At 48.1% G+C, this 16,425-nt stretch overlaps 1 protein-coding gene across 2 annotated transcripts in view; it reads left to right on the top strand.

The window, feature by feature from the left end:
* Positions 1 to 16,425, top strand: part of LOC134990157 (oocyte zinc finger protein XlCOF6-like) — a 41,672-nt gene that overhangs the window by 8,327 nt on the left and 16,920 nt on the right. For both annotated transcript variants that reach the window (XM_063950654.1, XM_063950653.1), the window contains exons 2-5: positions 2,487 to 2,670; positions 2,927 to 3,005; positions 3,123 to 3,224; positions 3,381 to 4,016. In XM_063950654.1, the coding sequence (XP_063806724.1) occupies positions 2,972 to 3,005; positions 3,123 to 3,224; positions 3,381 to 4,016 (772 nt within the window). In that variant the 5' untranslated portion in view covers positions 2,487 to 2,670; positions 2,927 to 2,971. The remainder of the gene's footprint in view (positions 1 to 2,486; positions 2,671 to 2,926; positions 3,006 to 3,122; positions 3,225 to 3,380; positions 4,017 to 16,425) is intronic.

Here is a 16,425-nt window from a genome sequence, read left to right as displayed (position 1 = left end):
GCGAGGACCTTCCAGTGGGACTTACTGGACAAGTGGTCCGGATCACATCTTCAGATGCATCGGTTAATCACCCTATCCCCCAGGGCCAGGGTCTCTCTCCTGTGGTGGCTGTAGAGTGCAGATTCGGCATTCAGGACTGGGTCCTGGTGACCACGGATGCAAACCTCCGAGGGGGGGGGGGGGGCAGTCACACAGGTAAGATATTTCCAAGGGCTGTGGTCAAGTCAGGAGACTTGCCTTCACATCAATATCCTGGATCTAAGGGCCATATACAACGCCCTACGTCAAGCGGAGTCCCTGCTTCGCGACCAACCGGTTATGATTCAGTCAGACAATATCACCGCAGTGGCTCATGTAAACCGCCAAGGCGGCACAAGGAGCAGGGTGGCGATGGTAGAAGCCACCAGAATTCTTCGCTGGGTGGAGAATCACGTACGCGCACTGTCAGCAGTGTTCATTCCGGGAGTGGACAACTGGGAAGCAGACTTCCTCGGCAGGCACGACCTCCACGCGGGAGAGTGGGGACTTCATCAAGAAGTCTTCACGCTGATTGCAAGTCAGTGGGAACTGCCACAGGTGGACATGATGGCATCCAGCCTCAACAAAAAGCTGCAGAGATATTGCGCCAGGTCAAGAGACCCTCAGTCGATAGCTGTGGTCGCACTGGTGACACTGTGGGTGTTCCCGTCGGTCTATGTATTTCCTCCTCTTCCTCTCATACCCAAGGTGCTGAGAATTATAAGGAAAAGTCGAGTGAGAACAATACTCTTTGTTCCGGATGGGCCAAGAAGGACTTGGTATCCAGATCTGCAAGAGATGCTCACAGAGGACCCATGGCCTCTGCCTCTAAGACAGGACTTGTTGCAACAGGGGCCCTGTCTGTTCCAAGACTTACCGCGGCTGCGTTTGACAGCATGGCGGTTGAACGCCGGCTCCTAACAGAAAAATGCATTCCGGATAAAGTCATTCCTACGCTGATCAAGGCTAGGAAGGACGTGACAGCGAAACATTATCACCGTATATGGCGAAAATATGTTGCTTGGTGTGAGGCTAGGAAGGCCCCCGCGGAGGAATTCCAGCTGGGCAGTTTCCTTCACTTCCTGCAGTCAGGAGTGTCTTGGGCCTGAAATTGGGTTCCATTAAGGTCCAGTTTTCGGCCCTGTCTATTTTCTTTAAAAAAAGAACTGGCTTCTCTGCCTGAAGTTCAGACATTTGTAAAGGGAGTGCTGCATATTCAGCCACCTTTTGTGCCACCAGTGGCACCTTGGGATCTTAACGTGGTGTTGAGTTTCCTAAAGTTACATTGGTTTGAACCACTTAAAACCGTGGAGTTAAAATATCTCACGTGGAAGGTGGTCTTGCTATTAGCCTTGGCTTCGGCTAGGCGTGTGTCAGAATTAGCGGCTTTGTCACATAAAAGCCCCTATCTGGTTTTCCATATGGACAGAGCGGAATTGCAGACACGTTCACAATTCCTGCCAAAAGTGGTGTCATCTTTTTATATAAACCAACCTATTGTGGTGCCTGTGGCTACTCGTGACTTGGAGGATTCCGAGTTACTTGACGTAGTCCGGGCTTTGAAGGTTTATGTAGCCAGAACGGCTAGAGTCAGGAAAACTGAGTCGCTGTTTATCCTGTATGCATCCAACAAGCTGGGTGCTCCTGCTTCAAAGCAAACTATTGCTCGCTGGATCTGTAACACGATTCAGCAGGCTCATTCTGCGGCTGGATTGCCGATGCCAAAATCGGTAAAAGCCCATTCCACAAGGAAGGTGGGCTCTTCTTGGGCGGCTGCCCGAGGGGTCTCGGCATTACAGCTGTGCCGAGCGGCTACTTGGTCAGGGGCAAACACTTTTGCAAAGTTCTACAAGTTTGATATCCTGGCTGAGGAGGACCTGGAGTTCTCTCATTCGGTGCTGCAAAGTCATCCGCACTCTCCCGCCTGTTTGGGAGCTTTGGTATAATCCCCATGGTCCTTACGGAGTCCCCAGCATCCACTAGGACGTTAGAGAAAATAAGATTTTACTTACCGGTAAATCTATTTCTTGTAGTCAGTAGTGGATGCTGGGCGCCCGTCCCAAGTGCGGACTTCTTCTGCAATGCTTGTATATTGTTATTGCTTACATAAGGGTTATGTTATAGTTGCATCAGGGTTGATCTGATGCTCTATTGTTGTTCATACTGTTAACTGGGTAAGTTTATCACAAGTGATACGGTATGATTGGTGTGGCTGGATGAGTCTTGCCCTGGATTCCAAAATCCTTTCCTTGTACTGTCAGCTCTTCCGGGCACAGTTTCTCTAACTGAGGTCTGGAGGAGGGACATAGAGGGAGGAGCCAGTGCACACTCAGAATCCAAAGCTTTCTTAAAGTGCCCATGTCTCCTGCGGAGCCCGTCTATTCCCCATGGTCCTCACGGAGTCCCCAGCATCCACTACGGACTACGAGAAATAGATTTACCGCTAAGTAAAATCTTATTTTCGCAAGGTTACACAGTAGTGAAGAAGATATCCGGTGAGTGTGAGACACCGAGCAGCCATCCCCGTGTGTCAGGAAGAAGAAAGACCCAGAGCCTCATCTCGGTGCCTCCACCTCACTCACTGACACATGACACATTGACCAGAAGATCCTGGAACTCACCAACAAGATCATTCAGCTGCTGACTGGAGAGGTGACTGCTGGGAATGGGACATTATACAGTAACACCAGGGGACGTGTCTGGGTGATGACTGGAGAGGTGACTGCTGGGAATGGGGCATTATACAGTAACACCAGGGGACGTGTCTGGGTGGTGACTGGAGAGGTGACTGCTGGGAATGGGGCATTATACAGTAACACCAGGCGATGTGTCTGGGTGATGACTGTATCACTGTGTGTGTCAGGTTCCTATAAGGTGTCAGGATGTCACTGTCTATGTCTCCATGCAGGAGGGGGAGTATATAGAGGAACACAGGGGTCTATACAAGGACGTGATGATGGAGAATCACTGGCCCCTCACATCACTGGGTAAGAGGAGACTGTCATGTATTGTACAGGGGAGAGCAGGTATGGGGGCCCTATATACACACATCATCTGATAATCACATATATACACTGTACTCAGTCACTGTGTGTCTCCTACAGATGGGCCCAGTAACAGAGATACCCCAGAGAGATGTCTCCGTCCTCTGTATTCCCAGTATTGTACAGAGGAGAACCACAGGACCCCACAGGAGGATCAGGTAGGTGGGATTTAGGGTCTCACCCATATACTAAAGTGACTGTCACTATATGATCTGTAGAGAAGATGTGTGTCTTATACACTGATGTTATACTGTTTCACCTCAGTTTAATCTGACTGTATGCAAATATTATAATAGTGTTTGTTTGTTTTTTAGGTAGAACGTCTGTCTGATATTAAAATAGAAGGTACAGAGGTAGAAGAAGAGACGTATGTGACTGATATGAAGGCAGAAGATATAGAGGGAGAAGAAGAGACGTATATGACTGATATAAAGGCAGAAGATATAGAGGGAGAAGAAGAGACGTATGTGACTGATATAAAGGGAGAAGATATAGAGGGAGAAGAAGAGACGTATGTGACTTATATAAAGGCAGAAGATATAGAGGGAGAAGAAGAGACGTATGTGACTGATATAAAGGCAGAAGATATAGAGGGAGAAGAAGAGACGTATGTGACTGATATAAAGGCAGAAGATATAGAGGGAGAAGAAGAGACGTATGTGACTGATATAAAGGCAGAAGATACAGAAGGAGAAGAAGAGACGTATGTGACTGATATAAATGCAGAAGATACAGAGGGAGAAGAAGAGACGTATGTGACTGATATAAAGGCAGAAGATAAAGAGGGAGAAGAAGAGACGTATGTGACTGATATAAAGGTAGAAGATATAGAGGGAGAAGAAGAGACGTATGTGACTGATATGAAGGCAGAAGATATAGAGGGAGAAGAAGAGACGTATGTGAGGGGTGATCAGCTGTGTAAGGAGGAGGAGATCCCTACAGATATCAGCACAGGTGAGTAATAAACACTTATTACAGAAGTCACATATTCTCATTGCTCAGTCACTACAGCAATCTCTTATCCTACACCCTCCTCTGCCATCAGCCCTGTTCTCAGTTGGGTGTTTCTAACACAAGGCTATCCATGACAAATACCACATGTAGAGAGTTTTCTCATACGTCCTAGAGGATGCTGGGGACGCTTTGAGAACCATGGGGTAAAGACGGGATCCGCAGGAGACATGGGCACTTTAAGACTTTAAAAGGGGTGTGAACTAGCTCCTCCCTCTATGCCCCTCCTCCAGACTCCAGTTAGATTCTGTGCCCAGCGAGACTGGATACACTTAGGAGCTCTCCACGGTTTCTCAGAAAAAAGACTTTATTTAGGTTTATAATTTTCAGGGAGACCTGCTGGCTACAGGCTCTCTGCATCGTGGGAGTGAGGGGGGAGAAGCAGGATCTACTTCTGTGCGTTTAAGGGCTCTGCTTCTTAGGCTACTGGACACCATTAGCTCCAGAGGTTCAGATCACTTGGTGCACCTAGCTGCTTGTTCCCGGAGCCGCGCCGTCACCCCCCTCACAGAGCCAGAAGACAGAAGCCGGATGAGTAAAGGAAGATCAGAAGACTTTAGTGATGGCAGAAGACGGCAGTTGGATCCGACGACACGCCTGTCGTTCCTGGGTATGATTCTGAATACAGAATTACGGAGAGTTTTTCTTCCAGTGGAAAAGGCTCTGGAAATACAGAACATGGTAAAACAGATTCTGAAACCGGCAAAAGTGTCAGTTCTTCCATGCACTCGATTGCTGGGCAAGATGGTGGTGGCCTACGAAGCCATTCTGTATGGCAGGTTCCATGCAAGGGGTGCTTCAGTGGGACCTGCTGGACAAGTGGTCCGGGTCTCACCTGGACATGCACCGGAAAATACTCCTATCTTCCAGGACCAGGATCTTCTTTCTGTGGTGGCTGCACAGTTCTCACCTTCTGGAGGGACGCAGGTTCGGGATTCAGGATTGGATCCTGTTAACCACAGATGCAAGTCTCCGAGGCTGGGGAGCAGTCACACAGGGGTGAAACTTTCAGGGAAAATGGTCAAGCCAGGAAGCTTGTCTGCACATAAACATTCTGCAATTAAGGGCCATTTACAACGGCATTCTGCAAGCGGAATATCTTCGCGGTCTGCCCGTCTTGATTCAATCAGACAACATAACAGCAGTGGCGTACGTAAACCGCCAGAGCGGAACAAATTTCAGCCTTATCAATTTTCTTTCAGAAAGAATTGCCCTACCTTCCGGAAGTTCAGACCTTCGTCGGGTGTGCTGCACATCCAACCTCCATTTGGGCCCCCAGTGAAACCATGGGATCTTAATGTGGTGTTTCAGTTCCTGCAATCTCCTTGGTTTGAACCTTTACGTAAGGTTGAGTTAAAATTCCTTACTTGGAAAGTAGTCATGTTGTTGGCCTTGGCGTCATAAAGGTGAGTTTCTGAATTGGCGGCTTTGTCTCACAAAAGACCCTATTTAATCTTCCATGCTGATAGAGCGGAGTTGAGAACTCATCAGCAATTTCTACCAAAAGTGGTTTCCTCATTTCACGTAAACCAGCCTATTGTGGTGCCAGTGGCTACTGATGCCTTGGCGGAATCGAAGTCTCAATGTGGTCAGAGCTTTGAAAATCTATGTCGCCAGAACGGTGCAGATTAGGAAAACAGAGGCTCTGTTTGTCCTGTGTGCTCACAAGATTGGGATTCCTGCTTCCAAGCAGACTATTGCACGCTGGATCTGTAATACGATTCAGCAGGCTCATTCTACGGCAGGGTTGCCGTTACCGAAATCGGTGAAAGCTCATTCTACCAGAAAGGTGATCTCATCCTGGGCGGCTGCCCGAGGGGTTTCGGCATTACAACTTTGGCGAGCTGCTACTTGATCGGGTTCAAACACCTTTGTGAAGTTTTACAAGTTTGATACCCTGGCTGAGGAGGACCTCATGTTTGATCAGTCGGTGCTGCAGAGTCATCTGCACTCTCCCGCCCGTTCTAGAGCATTGGTATAAACTAGAGATGAGCGGGTTCGGTTTCTCTGAATCCGAACCCGCCAGAACTTCATGTTTTTTTTCACGAGTCCGAGCGACTCGGATCTTCCCGCCTTGCTCGGTTAACCCGAGCGCGCCCGAACGTCATCATGACGCTGTCGGATTCTCGCGAGGCTCGGATTCTATCGCGAGACTCGGATTCTATATAAGGAGCCGCGCGTCGCCGCCATTTTCACACGTGCATTGAGATTGATAGGGAGAGGACGTGGCTGGCGTCCTCTCCGTTTAGACACTTGATTTACTAATTTTGGGGAGCATTAGGAGTACTCAGTAGTGTACAGTGCAGAGTTTTGCTGATAGTGACCAGTGACCACCACTTTTATTTATAATCCGTTCTCTGCCTGAAAAAAGCGATACACAGCACACAGTGACTCAGTCACATACCATATCTGTGTGCACTGCTCAGGCTCAGGCCAGTGTGCTGCATCATCTATATATATTATTTATCTGTCTGACTGCTCAGCTCACACAGCTTATAATTGTGGGGGAGACTGGGGAGCACTACTGCAGTGCCAGTTATAGGTTATAGCAGGAGCCAGGAGTACATAATATTATATTAAAATTAAACAGTGCACACTTTTGCTGCAGGAGTGCCACTGCCAGTGTGACTAGTGACCAGTGACCTGACCACCAGTATATAATATTAGTAGTATACTATCTCTTTATCAACCAGTCTATATTAGCAGCAGACACAGTACAGTGCGGTAGTTCACGGCTGTGGCTACCTCTGTGTCGGCACTCGGCAGCCCGTCCATAATTGTATATACCAGTGACCTAACCGTGGTTTTTTTTTCTTTCTTTATACATACATACTAGTTACGAGTATACTATCTCTTTATCAACCAGTCTATATATTAGCAGCAGACACAGTACAGTGCGGTAGTTCACGGCTGTGGCTACCTCTGTGTCGGCACTCGGCAGCCCGTCCATAATTGTATATACCAGTGACCTAACCGTGGTTTTTTTTTCTTTCTTTATACATACATACTAGTTACGAGTATACTATCTCTTTATCAACCAGTCTATATATTAGCAGCAGACACAGTACAGTGCGGTAGTTCACGGCTGTGGCTACCTCTGTGTCGGCACTCGGCAGCCCGTCCATAATTGTATATACCACCTAACCGTGGTTTTTTTTTCTTTCTTTATACATACATACTAGTTACGAGTATACTATCTCTTTATCAACCAGTCTATATATTAGCAGCAGACACAGTACAGTGCGGTAGTTCACGGCTGTGGCTACCTCTGTGTCGGCACTCCGCAGCCCGTCCATAATTGTATATACCAGTGACCTAACCGTGGTTTTTTTTTCTTTCTTTATACATACATACTAGTTACGAGTATACTATCTCTTTATCAACCAGTCTATATATTAGCAGCAGACACAGTACAGTGCGGTAGTTCACGGCTGTGGCTACCTCTGTGTCGGCACTCGGCAGCCCGTCCATAATTGTATATACCAGTGACCTAACCGTGGTTTTTTTTTCTTTCTTTATACATACATACTAGTTACGAGTATACTATCTCTTTATCAACCAGTCTATATATTAGCAGCAGACACAGTACAGTGCGGTAGTTCACGGCTGTGGCTACCTCTGTGTCGGCACTCGGCAGCCCGTCCATAATTGTATATACCAGTGACCTAACCGTGGTTTTTTTTTCTTTCTTTATACATACATACTAGTTACGAGTATACTATCTCTTTATCAACCAGTCTATATATTAGCAGCAGACACAGTACAGTGCGGTAGTTCACGGCTGTGGCTACCTCTGTGTCGGCACTCGGCAGCCCGTCCATAATTGTATACTAGTATCCAATCCATCCATCTCCATTGTTTACCTGAGGTGCCTTTTAGTTGTGCCTATTAAAATATGGAGAACAAAAATGTTGAGGTTCCAAAATTAGGGAAAGATCAAGATCCACTTCCACCTCGTGCTGAAGCTGCTGCCACTAGTCATGGCCGAGACGATGAAATGCCAGCAACGTCGTCTGCCAAGGCCGATGCCCAATGGCATAGTACAGAGCATGTCAAAACCAAAACACCAAATATCAGTAAAAAAAGGACTCCAAAACCTAAAATAAAATTGTCGGAGGAGAAGCGTAAACTTGCCAATATGCCATTTACCACACGGAGTGGCAAGGAACGGCTGAGGCCCTGGCCTATGTTCATGGCTAGTGGTTCAGCTTCACATGAGGATGGAAGCACTCAGCCTCTCGCTAGAAAACTGAAAAGACTCAAGCTGGCAAAAGCACCGCAAAGAACTGTGCGTTCTTTGAAATCCCAAATCCACAAGGAGAGTCCAATTGTGTCGGTTGCGATGCCTGACCTTCCCAACACTGGACGTGAAGAGCATGCGCCTTCCACCATTTGCACGCCCCCTGCAAGTGCTGGAAGGAGCACCCGCAGTCCAGTTCCTGATAGTCAGATTGAAGATGTCAGTGTTGAAGTACACCAGGATGAGGAGGATATGGGTGTTGCTGGCGCTGGGGAGGAAATTGACCAGGAGGATTCTGATGGTGAGGTGGTTTGTTTAAGTCAGGCACCCGGGGAGACACCTGTTGTCCGTGGGAGGAATATGGCCGTTGACATGCCAGGTGAAAATACAAAAAAAATCAGCTCTTCGGTGTGGAGGTATTTCACCAGAAATGCGGACAACAGGTGTCAAGCCGTGTGTTCCCTTTGTCAAGCTGTAATAAGTAGGGGTAAGGACGTTAACCACCTCGGAACATCCTCCCTTATACGTCACCTGCAGCGCATTCATAATAAGTCAGTGACAAGTTCAAAAACTTTGGGTGACAGCGGAAGCAGTCCACTGACCAGTAAATCCCTTCCTCTTGTAACCAAGCTCACGCAAACCACCCCACCAACTCCCTCAGTGTCAATTTCCTCCTTCCCCAGGAATGCCAATAGTCCTGCAGGCCATGTCACTGGCAATTCTGACGAGTCCTCTCCTGCCTGGGATTCCTCCGATGCATCCTTGCGTGTAACGCCTACTGCTGCTGGCGCTGCTGTTGTTGCCGCTGGGAGTCGATGGTCATCCCAGAGGGGAAGTCGTAAGCCCACTTGTACTACTTCCAGTAAGCAATTGACTGTTCAACAGTCCTTTGCGAGGAAGATGAAATATCACAGCAGTCATCCTACTGCAAAGCGGATAACTGAGGCCTTGGCATCCTGGGTGGTGAGAAACGTGGTTCCGGTATCCATCATTACTGCAGAGCCAACTAGAGACTTGTTGGAGGTACTGTGTCCCCGGTACCAAATACCATCTAGGTTCCATTTCTCTAGGCAGGCGATACCGAAAATGTACACAGACCTCAGAAAAAGAGTCACCAGTGTCCTAAAAAATGCAGCTGTACCCAATGTCCACTTAACCACGGACATGTGGACAAGTGGAGCAGGGCAGGGTCAGGACTATATGACTGTGACAGCCCACTGGGTAGATGTATGGACTCCCGCCGCAAGAACAGCAGCGGCGGCACCAGTAGCAGCATCTCGCAAACGCCAACTCTTTCCTAGGCAGGCTACGCTTTGTATCACCGCTTTCCAGAATACGCACACAGCTGAAAACCTCTTACGGCAACTGAGGAAGATCATCGCGGAATGGCTTACCCCAATTGGACTCTCCTGTGGATTTGTGGCATCGGACAACGCCAGCAATATTGTGTGTGCATTAAATCTGGGCCAATTCCAGCACGTCCCATGTTTTGCACATACCTTGAATTTGGTGGTGCAGAATTTTTTAAAAAACGACAGGGGCGTGCAAGAGATGCTGTCGGTGGCCAGAAGAATTGCGGGACACTTTCGGCGTACAGGCACCACGTACAGAAAACTGGAGCACCACCAAAAACTACTGAACCTGCCCTGCCATCATCTGAAGCAAGAAGTGGTAACGAGGTGGAATTCAACCCTCTATATGCTTCAGAGGTTGGAGGAGCAGCAAAAGGCCATTCAAGCCTATACAATTGAGCACGATATAGTAGGTGGAATGCACCTGTCTCAAGTGCAGTGGAGAATGATTTCAACGTTGTGCAAGGTTCTGATGCCCTTTGAACTTGCCACACGTGAAGTCAGTTCAGACACTGCCAGCCTGAGTCAGGTCATTCCCCTCATCAGGCTTTTGCAGAAGAAGCTGGAGGCATTGAAGGAGGAGCTAACACGGAGCGATTCCGCTAGGCATGTGGGACTTGTGGATGCAGCCCTTAATTCGCTTAACAAGGATTCACGGGTGGTCAATCTGTTGAAATCAGAGCACTACATTTTGGCCACCGTGCTCGATCCTAGATTTAAAGCCTACCTTGGATCTCTCTTTCCGGCAGACACAGGTCTGCTGGGGTTGAAAGACCTGCTGGTGACAAAATTGTCAAGTCAAGCGGAACGCGACCTGTCAACATCTCCTCCTTCACATTCTCCCGCAACTGGGGGTGCGAGGAAAAGGCTCAGAATTCCGAGCCCACCCGCTGGCGGTGATGCAGGGCAGTCTGGAGCGACTGCTGATGCTGACATCTGGTCCGGACTGAAGGACCTGACAACGATTACGGACATGTCGTCTACTGTCACTGCATATGATTCTCTCAACATTGATAGAATGGTGGAGGATTATATGAGTGACCGCATCCAAGTAGGCACGTCACACAGTCCGTACTTATACTGGCAGGAAAAAGAGGCAATTTGGAGGCCCTTGCACAAACTGGCTTTATTCTACCTAAGTTGCCCTCCCACAAGTGTGTACTCCGAAAGAGTGTTTAGTGCCGCCGCTCACCTTGTCAGCAATCGGCGTACGAAGTTACATCCAGAAAATGTGGAGAAGATGATGTTCATTAAAATGAATTATAATCAATTCCTCCGCGGAGACATTGACCAGCAGCAATTGCCTCCACAAAGTACACAGGGAGCTGAGATGGTGGATTCCAGTGGGGACGAATTGATAATCTGTGAGGAGGGGGATGTACACGGTGATATATCGGAGGGTGAAGATGAGGTGGACATCTTGCCTCTGTAGAGCCAGTTTGTGCAAGGAGAGATTAATTGCTTCTTTTTTGGGGGGGGTCCAAACCAACCCGTCATATCAGTCACAGTCGTGTGGCAGACCCTGTCACTGAAATGATGGGTTGGTTAAAGTGTGCATGTCCTGTTTTGTTTATACAACATAAGGGTGGGTGGGAGGGCCCAAGGATAATTCCATCTTGCACCTCTTTTTTCTTTTCTTTTTCTTTGCATCATGTGCTGATTGGGGAGGGTTTTTTGGAAGGGACATCCTGCGTGACACTGCAGTGCCACTCCTAGATGGGCCCGGTGTTTGTGTCGGCCACTAGGGTCGCTAATCTTACTCACACAGCTACCTCATTGCGCCTCTTTTTTTCTTTGCATCATGTGCTGTTTGGGGAGGGTTTTTTGGAAGGGACATCCTGCGTGACACTGCAGTGCCACTCCTAGATGTGCCCGGTGTTTGTGTCGGCCACTAGGGTCGCTAATCTTACTCACACAGCTACCTCATTGCGCCTCTTTTTTTCTTTGCGTCATGTGCTGTTTGGGGAGGGTTTTTTGGAAGGGACATCCTGCGTGACACTGCAGTGCCACTCCTAGATGGGCCCGGTGTTTGTGTCGGCCACTAGGGTCGCTAATCTTACTCACACAGTCAGCTACCTCATTGCGCCTCTTTTTTTCTTTGCGTCATGTGCTGTTTGGGGAGGGTTTTTTGGAAGGGCCATCCTGCGTGACACTGCAGTGCCACTCCTAGATGGGCCCGGTGTTTGTGTCGGCCACTAGGGTCGCTAATCTTACTCACACAGCTACCTCATTGCGCCTCTTTTTTTCTTTGCGTCATGTGCTGTTTGGGGAGGGTTTTTTGGAAGGGCCATCCTGCGTGACACTGCAGTGCCACTCCTAGATGGGCCCGGTGTTTGTGTCGGCCACTAGGGTCGCTAATCTTACTCACACAGCTACCTCATTGCGCCTCTTTTTTTCTTTGCGTCATGTGCTGTTTGGGGAGGGTTTTTTGGAAGGGACATCCTGCGTGACACTGCAGTGCCACTCCTAGATGGGCCCGGTGTTTGTGTCGGCCACTAGGGTCGCTTATCTTACTCACACAGCGACCTCGGTGCAAATTTTAGGACTAAAAATAATATTGTGAGGTGTGAGGTATTCAGAATAGACTGAAAATGAGTGTAAATTATGGTTTTTGAGGTTAATAATACTTTGGGATCAAAATGACCCCCAAATTCTATGATTTAAGCTGTTTTTTAGTGTTTTTGGAAAAAAACACCCGAATCCAAAACACACCCGAATCCGACAAAAATAATTCGGTGAGGTTTTGCCAAAACGCGTTCGAACCCAAAACACGGCCGCGGAACCGAACCCAAAACCAAAACACAAAACCCGAAAAATTTCAGGCGCTCATCACTAGTATAAACCCCATGGTTTTGAAGCATCCCCAGCATCCTTTAGGACGTATGAAAAAATAGGATTTTAATACCTACCGGTTACAGACCTAGGGGTACATTTACTAAGGTCCCGATTTTGACCGAGATGGCGTTTTTTCTTCAAAGTGTCATCTCGGTCATTTACTAAGCACTAATCACGGCAGTGATGAGGGCATTCGTAATTTTTTGCAAGTTCAGGTAAAAAATTACGAATGAATACACCATCGGTCAAAACGCGGCTGTTTAAGTATGAATCTCGGTCATTTACTAAGAAGTGCAAAGCAAAAAAACACAAAACACTGCCGTGAAAAATTACAACTCGTAAAAAAGTGCTAAAAAAAAACAGACCTGTTTTTATTTTTCGTAATTTGATAGGCATGCACGGATCCATGAGATCCGTGCATGTATATCAGTGGGAAGGGGTGGGAAAGTGCATATTTTTACAAAAAAAATTGCGTGGGGTCCCCCCTCCTAAGCATAACCAGCCTCGGGCTCTTTGAGCCGATCCTGGTTGCAGAAATATGGGGAAAAAATTGACAGGGGTTCCCCCATATTTAAGCAACCAGCATCGGGCTCTGCGCCTGGTCCTGGTCCCAAAAATACGGGGGACAAAAAGAGTAGGGGTCCCCCGTATTTTTAAAACCAGCACCGGGCTCCACTAGCTGGACAGATAATGCCACAGCCGGGGGTCACTTTTATATAGTGCCCTGCGGCCGTGGCATCAAAAATCCAACTAGTCACCCCTGGCCGGGGTACCCTGGGGGAGTGGGGACCCCTTCAATCAAGGGGTCCCCCCCCCAGCCACCCAAGGGCCAGGGGTGAAGCCCGAGGCTGTCCCTCCCCATCCAATGGGCTGCGGATGGGAGGGCTGATAGCCTTTGTTGTAAAATAAAAGATATTGTTTTTAGTAGCAGTACTACAAGTCCCAGCAAGCCTCCCCCGCATGCTGGTACTTGGAGAACCACAAGTACCAGCATGCGGCGGAAAAACTGGCCCGCTGGTACCTGTAGTCCTACTACTAAAAAAATACCCAAAAAAAGACAAGACACACACACCGTGAAAGTATAATTTTATTACTTACATACACACATACATACTTACCTATGGCCCCACGCAGGTCGGTCCTCTTGTCCAGTAGAATCCAAGGGTACCTGTTGAATAAATTATACTCACCAGATCCAGGGGTCCAGGCTCCTCGGCAAATCCAGGGTTAATCCACGTACTTGAAAAAAATAAAAAAAACGGTGTCCCGACCACGAACTGAAAGGGGACCCATGTTTGCACATGGGTCACCTTTCCACGAATGCCAGAAACCAACTTTGACTTCTGTCTAAGTGGGTTTCTTCAGCCAATCAGGGAGCGCCACGTTGTAGCACTCTCCTGATCAGCTGTGTGCTCTTGTCCTCACTGACAGGCAGCACACGGCAGTGTTACAATGTAGCGCCTATGCGCTACATTGTAACCAATGATGGGAACTTTCTGCCCTGCGGTTGACCTAAAGTGACGTCACCGCTGAGCAGAAAGTTCCCATCATTGGTTACAATGTAGCGCATAGGCGCTACATTGTAACACTGCCGTGTGCTGCCTGTCAGTGAGGACAAGAGCACACAGCTGATCAGGAGAGTGCTACAACGTGGCGCTCCCTGATTGGCTGAAGAAACCCACTTAGACAGAAGTCAAAGTTGGTTTCTGGCATTCGTGGAAAGGTGACCCATGTGCAAACATGGGTCCCCTTTCAGTCGTGGTCGGGACACCGTTTTTTTATTTTTTTCAAGTACGTGGATTAACCCTGGATTTGCCGAGGAGCCTGGACCCCTGGATCTGGTGAGTATAATTTATTCAACAGGTACCCTTGGATTCTACTGGACAAGAGGACCGACCTGCGTGGGGCCATAGGTAAGTATGTATGTATGTGTGTATGTAAGTAATAAAATTACACTTTCACGGTGTGTGTGTCTTGTCTTTTTTTGGGTATTTTTTTAGTAGTAGGACTACAGGTACCAGCGGGCCAGTTTTTCCGCCGCATGCTGGTACTTGTGGTTCTCCAAGTACCAGCATGCGGGGGAGGCTTGCTGGGACTTGTAGTACTGCTACTAAAAACAATATCTTTTATTTTACAACAAAGGCTATCAGCCCTCCCATCCGCAGCCCATTGGATGGGGGGGACAGCCTCGGGCTTCACCCCTGGCCCTTGGGTGGCTGGGGGGGGGGACCCCTTGATTGAAGGGGTCCCCACTCCCCCAGGGTACCCCGGCCAGGGGTGACTAGTTGGATTTTTGATGCCACGGCCGCAGGGCACTATATAAAAGTGACCCCCGGCTGTGGCATTATCTGTCCAGCTAGTGGAGCCCGGTGCTGGTTTTAAAAATACGGGGGACCCCTACTCTTTTTGTCCCCCGTATTTTTGGGACAGGACCAGGCGCAGAGCCCGATGCTGGTTGCTTAAATATGGGGGAACCCCTGTCATTTTTTCCCCCATATTTCTGCAACCAGGATCGGCTCAAAGAGCCCGAGGCTGGTTATGCTTAGGAGGGGGGACCCCACGCATTTTTTTTAAGGAATTTACATTGTTTAATTAAAAAAAAAAAAAAAAAAGAACCCCAGCACGGATCACACATATCCGGCCGAGATTGATTGTAAAAAAAAACGGCAGTGTTTTGCTAATCACTGCCGTAAAAATAGGTAAAAAAACACGAATGACATCGACATCGGAAGAAAAGAAAAACCCGAATACGACAGCTTAGTAAATCCATCGTAATCAATTCAAAAAGTTGCAGTTTTACACTGTCGATGTCATTCGTGATTGAACTTTGACCTATTTTAGGAAATTACGAATGTTAGTAAATGTACCCCCTAGTCTCTACAGCTACTGCTGGAAAATCGTAATTTTTACCTTATGTTCCCCCAAAACATAAGAAAACGCATCATCAAATGCAGTCCTTTCGGCCCAATAGATACCGAAGAGGAAAAGGCTCTGCCTTCCTTGCTGCTAGAGGCAGGGAAAGAGGTAAAAGAAACCCAGGCTTCTCTGCCTCCCAAGAACAGAAGTCCTCCCCGGCTTCTGCCAAGTCCACCGCATGACGCTGGGGTTTCCCTGCGGGAGTCCTCGCCGGTTGGGGCACGTCTCAAGCTCTTTAGCCAGGTCTGGGTTTGCTCGGGCCTGGAACCTTGGATTTTAAAAATTGTGTCACAAGGGTACAAACTAAAATTTTAAGACGTTCCCCCTCGCCGATTATTAAAATCAGCCTTGCCAGCTTCTCTGACTGGCAGAGAGGTAGTGTGCGACGCAATACAAAAATTGTGTCAGAACCAGGTCATTATCACGGTTCCCCCTGCGCAACAGGGACAAGGCTTTTATTCCAGTTTATTCGTGGTTCCGAAGCCGGACGGCTCGGTCAGACCGATCCTCAACCTTAACCTAAATTACTTTCTGCAGAAATTCAAGATGGAGTCTCTCAGAGCAGTGATCTCCAGTCTGGAGGAAGGGGACTTTATGGTCTCCTTAGACATAAAGGATGCCTACCTACATGTTCCCATTTATCCTCCTCATCAGGCCTTCCTGCGCTTTGTGGTTCAGGATTGTCATTACCAATTTCAGACGTTGCCATTTGGGCTGTCCACGGCTCCGAGGATTTTTACCCAAGTGATGGCGGAGATGATGATTCTTCTTCGCATGCAAGGTGTCATGATTATCCCATACTTGGACGATCTCCTGATGAAAGCCAGATGCAGGGACAAGTTATTACAGAACATTGCACTGTCCCTGAAGGTGTTGCAACAACATGGCTGGCTCCTCAACCTGCTGAAATCTCAGTTGATCCCTACGACCCACCTGTCGTTTCTGGGGATGAATCTGGACACAGAACTACAGAGAGTTTTTCTTCCGGAAGAAAAAGCTCTGGAACAAA

This window comes from Pseudophryne corroboree, unplaced genomic scaffold (assembly GCF_028390025.1).
Source record: "Pseudophryne corroboree isolate aPseCor3 unplaced genomic scaffold, aPseCor3.hap2 scaffold_1149, whole genome shotgun sequence".
Lineage (NCBI taxonomy): Eukaryota > Metazoa > Chordata > Amphibia > Anura > Myobatrachidae > Pseudophryne > Pseudophryne corroboree.
Note: the sequence above shows the minus strand (reverse complement) of the source record. Positions and strands in the feature narration are given on the sequence as shown.